This window comes from Stegastes partitus, unplaced genomic scaffold (assembly GCF_000690725.1).
Source record: "Stegastes partitus isolate 25-593 unplaced genomic scaffold, Stegastes_partitus-1.0.2 Scaffold1394, whole genome shotgun sequence".
Lineage (NCBI taxonomy): Eukaryota > Metazoa > Chordata > Actinopteri > Pomacentridae > Stegastes > Stegastes partitus.
In genome coordinates, this window is record NW_007579125.1 from 78,925 (window position 1) to 83,613 (window position 4,689).

The 4,689-nt window shown below is 41.3% G+C and overlaps 1 protein-coding gene across 1 annotated transcript in view; it reads right to left on the reverse strand.

Moving 5' to 3' along the window:
* The window catches only part of tep1 (telomerase-associated protein 1), a 41,479-nt gene that overhangs the window by 12,208 nt on the left and 24,582 nt on the right, over positions 1-4,689 (reverse strand). The window contains exons 36-41 of the mRNA XM_008299238.1: positions 4,566-4,689; positions 4,116-4,215; positions 3,658-3,810; positions 3,085-3,300; positions 2,721-2,777; positions 1,851-1,986 (exon numbers count right to left, since the gene is read on the reverse strand). Of these exons, the coding sequence (XP_008297460.1) occupies positions 1,851-1,986; positions 2,721-2,777; positions 3,085-3,300; positions 3,658-3,810; positions 4,116-4,215; positions 4,566-4,689 (786 nt within the window). The remainder of the gene's footprint in view (positions 1-1,850; positions 1,987-2,720; positions 2,778-3,084; positions 3,301-3,657; positions 3,811-4,115; positions 4,216-4,565) is intronic.

Here is a 4,689-nt window from a genome sequence, read left to right on the forward strand (position 1 = left end):
CTTTAATTTAAGCTACCCAACATTGTGTGATTTTTAGATACGACGCTGACAACTAGTAAATAGAGGGATGTAAAATCAAATAAAAAATGACCCAAGATTCTAGTAGATGCTGCTGATTTACTCAAACATAAACTGGCTGGTGATGTATTTGCACTTTCTGTATATCTGTGGTGTTATCTGGTACCCTGTATTTGTTTTATATCCGGTTCTTTGTCAGTGGAAATCTAACACACTGTACACCTTATATACCTTTTATCTTTGGGTTAGTAAGAAAAGTGCATGTGTGGAACACGTGTCACAAAATGCTTCATAATAAAAGGCAAAAATTAGAAATAAAATACAGATACGACATAAAAGTATGTTGAAAGCTCCTTGAATCAAGCCTTGACTTTCAGTATACATGTATTAATATTATTGCACTTATAAATAAAACTTATAAAATTAGAGAGAGCCCTCAGTAAAGGGCCATAGATGCCCAATGTATGCATGTTTACCTGATTCTATGTTTTACTGTCCGTCTACTTGAGAATGAACTTGTCTTGATGTTGCCTCCAAATGATCCATAATGTAACAAGAGCTTTAGTCTGTCATGTAGCACAGATATTTTGCATGGAAGGAAAGTGTTTTGCTGTAATTTATGGCTAAGCATCTATGATTTATGACCTTGAGTTTGACCTTTCGCCCCAAAATCAAATGTCACACCACCAATATGGGTTCCTCTCTGAGTGTAATAAGAAACTATGTGTTTATCTTAAACCTTTTCCAAGTTATAATGGATTTAAAATTAGTAATGATTTACAACCTTTTGTTTTAAGGTCATATGTTACATCACCACTTTATAGGCCTCAAATGTCTTCCTACATTAGTATTCTAAACTCATGTCTTCTGTGCATTTTCAGCCATATAGAGCTTTTTGGGGAAATGCAACCCGTGACCTCTGTAGCGGTCACCAAAGCATGTATTGACCCCAAAACCGAATCACTCTGAGAAGGGACCATACAGAGGTCATGTATGAAGTGTCAGGTTCAAACTCCTCTCTTGTAAAGCGCTAGACTGTTGTTATGTGCTGGGGGCACATTTTTTTTACCCTTTATTTAGTTTTGCATATTTTCCCCTCGTTTTGTGTTATTGGAGCATGTTTAGTTCCGTTTTTTCCGGTAATTGATAGAGCCACTGCTCCGCCTATAAATAGGCTGGATTTTTGCTCCTGCCTCTCACCTCCCGGCTCCTCCTAGATGCGGCGCGCCTCGGACCGTGCGCGCTCTCGCACACCAACTGCCACGTTGACAGCCTGGCTGATGCCGGCCTGGCATCTCTTCGTTTTGATTTCTGGATTGTTTGACCCGGCGGGATCGGCCGTCCAGTTTTCGTTTTTTGGACCTTAGGTTGTGGGATTTCTTTTAGTTCGGTGTTGGCACCGGCTTCGACGGCCCTGTATAGGGTTGGCCCGGTGCCACATCATTTTGTTTTGTTTGGCCGACCTGCCGGGTCCACCTTTAATTTGACTTTGGTTGTTTGTTTGTTTTTTTTGGGCACGGGCACATTGGGCGGATTTTAATTTTTCTTTCAAATTGTTTGAAAAAAATAAAATAAATGAAAGTTGAACTACCCAGGTTCCCTGTGTCTCCTTTTTAAATATGTTGGTGCCTTTTTTTGGGCCGTAACAACTGTTAACAGACAAAAAACACACACACACACACACACACAAAAACAAACACACAGGCATGATTTCTCTATAGTTGCCCATCGATTGGCAACTATAAAGTTGAAAAGGATTCACTTCTCCTCTTGAACGTCATCCACTCATCTTTACTTCTTCTATGTTTTACTTTCACAACACACAAACACACCTGTGACAAGACTGAAGAGTTTGACGCCTTTGCGGCGATACGCTACAGCGGCGAAGTCTCCGTTCACAGCCACACACGTAGCGGCAGCCTCAGGCAATGCAGGCTTCCGTTTCTTCTGAGGAGGCTCCCGCTCGTACTAAAAAATGCAAAAGACACAAATAACTGGAGCAGCTTGGAGACAAAGAGTTTCAAAGAACTAAATGTGAATTTTGAGAAAGATCATGCATCAATATGTTCAAAAATCCTTCTAGTCTTGTCAGATATTATAAGCAGTAAATGTTTTACCATGTGTGACATTTATTAGACATTAGTTTTCAACCAAATGGCTTCTTTCTACTGTTCAATCATACCCCAAATGACAGGACAAGATAAAACTTTATTGATCTTGAAGGAAACTCTTGTGCCAGATATTGCTCGGAAAAATCTAAATGGCACTAGATAAGAATAAATGCAGGAGCAATAAGATGTAAGAGCAAAACATTAGTTAAATAAAATAAGCAAGCTTTAACCAGACTAGAAAAGAAAAGTAAAGAGTAAATGCTGGCTATATTGCACATGAAAGTGACCGAAACGTTACATATTTCCACACCGACAATGTTGTACATGAGGTAAAATGTTGTACATGTAATGAAGCTATTGTGCATGAAATGAAATGTTACACATGATACTGAAACTGATAAAATATTGAGAATAGTAATACTGAAAATTATATTATTGTTCGGATCCAAGTGTCATATTTTAGCTGCCATTCCTGCACAAGAGAGTCTGTGATAATGTACACACAGACTCCAACGTCGGTAACAGATCAATAGTCTGATTCCCAAATGTTTAGAAATGTAAGACTTGAACACGAGGTAAGTGAGGACTTACTTCATCATCTTTTAATGTAGTGACTGAACATCCAAGTCCACCTGACCAGAGCTGGAGCTGTTTGAGAAGAAAACAAAGAATGTCATTAGTTAAATCAAAATCAGCAAGAATTTGCTCATAAGAGGAAACTGAGTGACTGAAATGTGTTTGTTTTCCCACTGCAAGGTCAGAAAAAAGGGATCAGGGCTCAGATGAAACATAAACCTGTAGGTAGGCAGGACAGTATATAAATCCCAAATGGAAATCACAGTGTTACAGCAGAAAGTTCACCTAAATCACAAAAACAACTGAAGGCTAAATCCTTCACAGAGAAATGAAGTCAGGTTTATAGTATTACTCTGCTGTCTTGAGAGTGACGCCTCACCGTGTGATCGGAGCCAGCGGTCAGAAGCATGGATCCTTCATCCAGGAAGGTGAGGGCCTCGGTGGCTCCCAGGTGAGCCTGGAAACATCCCACACAGGTGGAGGTGGGCAGCGACCAAACCCTCACCTCTCCACACACAGAGCCCGAACACAGCAAAGAGGAGGAGGACGGGGAGAAGGAGACGCTGCGCACCGATCGCTTGTGACCGCACAGAGGCTGAGGAAATGGACAGGAGACGATTACAGAGTGTATTCCAAAAAACGAGGTGTTTCTGCTGGAAGAACAAGATTTATTTTGTTTTATCAAGCAGAAAACCACAACAACTGGGTCTTAGTGTTGCTGCTGGGGGAACTTTGTTGAGCTGTCCAGTGATTTTAAAGTTTCTGGTTTGAAACTTGTAGTCTTCCAACCAAACAAAGCTAACTTAGTAGCATCAGTAGAAGCAGTTCATCCGATTTTGTGCACCTCTCTGCAAAACATGTTTTTATCTCATTTCAAGGTGAGCTCATCAAGCAGCCATAGGTTCTCCTGTACTGGCACCCATTCATTTAGCTCCTCGTCACGATAACTCACCGTTACTGGATCGTTCTTGAGCCACTTCCACACGAGCACGTCTCCGTTCCAGCAGCCAGCGGCCAGCAGGTGACCGTCAGGGTCGAAGGTGACACAGTTCAAAGGGCTTTCGCTGGGCAGAGAGGCCACTTCTGTGACTTTGTCGCTCCAAACCTGAGGAGCAGATTCATGTTTGATTACTTCAATTCAGGAATGGGAACGTTTGAGTTCTGGGCGAACGTGGGGGTGCAGAATCAGGCTATAAAAACATGTGTCTAGCATTTCACTTCACAAACCAAATTTAATCTTTATTCCTCACTTTCTTACATAATTGTATTTAATGTCGTGCTTTTCTGTGTTTTTTCTTAGCATCTGTGTGATTTATTATGTGATAACTAACAAATCTTTTGACAAAATGACGAAACTATTTAATAGTATTTAATATGGATTCGCTTTAACAACATTTGTTTGAGACTAACTTTCAGCGTGAAGTCGAGGGAGACGGTTGCGAGGTGCTTCTTGTTTGCGGTGATATCGATCGCTGTTATGGTGTTAGTGTGGCCTTCGATGAGAGAGGTCCTGCGGGGAGAAGAGACGCAAGTCAGATCATTTAAGCATCTTTCGTCTGAGCTGTATATGAAGACTCATGCAGGATTAGAGGAATAAGATAAGATCAAATTCATGATCCCTCACCAGCTAGACACAGAAGAGGCATGGAAGAAGCAAGACAAGAAGACAAAAGTACAATAAGGCTGAAATGAAGATATAATAAAGACAATGTACAAGTTTCCCATGTGCACATATGACATGATGTATTTACATATGGATGAGTGCAGGTATGGCAACTGGAGGACACACTGTGTGTGAACGTGCACTTTTATACAGAGTATTAGTGCTACAAATCTGTGGTATTTTGCCAACTTTCCCACCTGCATCCGTTCTTAATGTCCCAGAGCTCGATACGTCCGTCAAACGAGGTGGTGGCGAGACCTTTGTCCTTCAGAAAGACGCAGCTCGAGATGCCGTCGCAGCTGCTCTCCAGCGATTTCACCT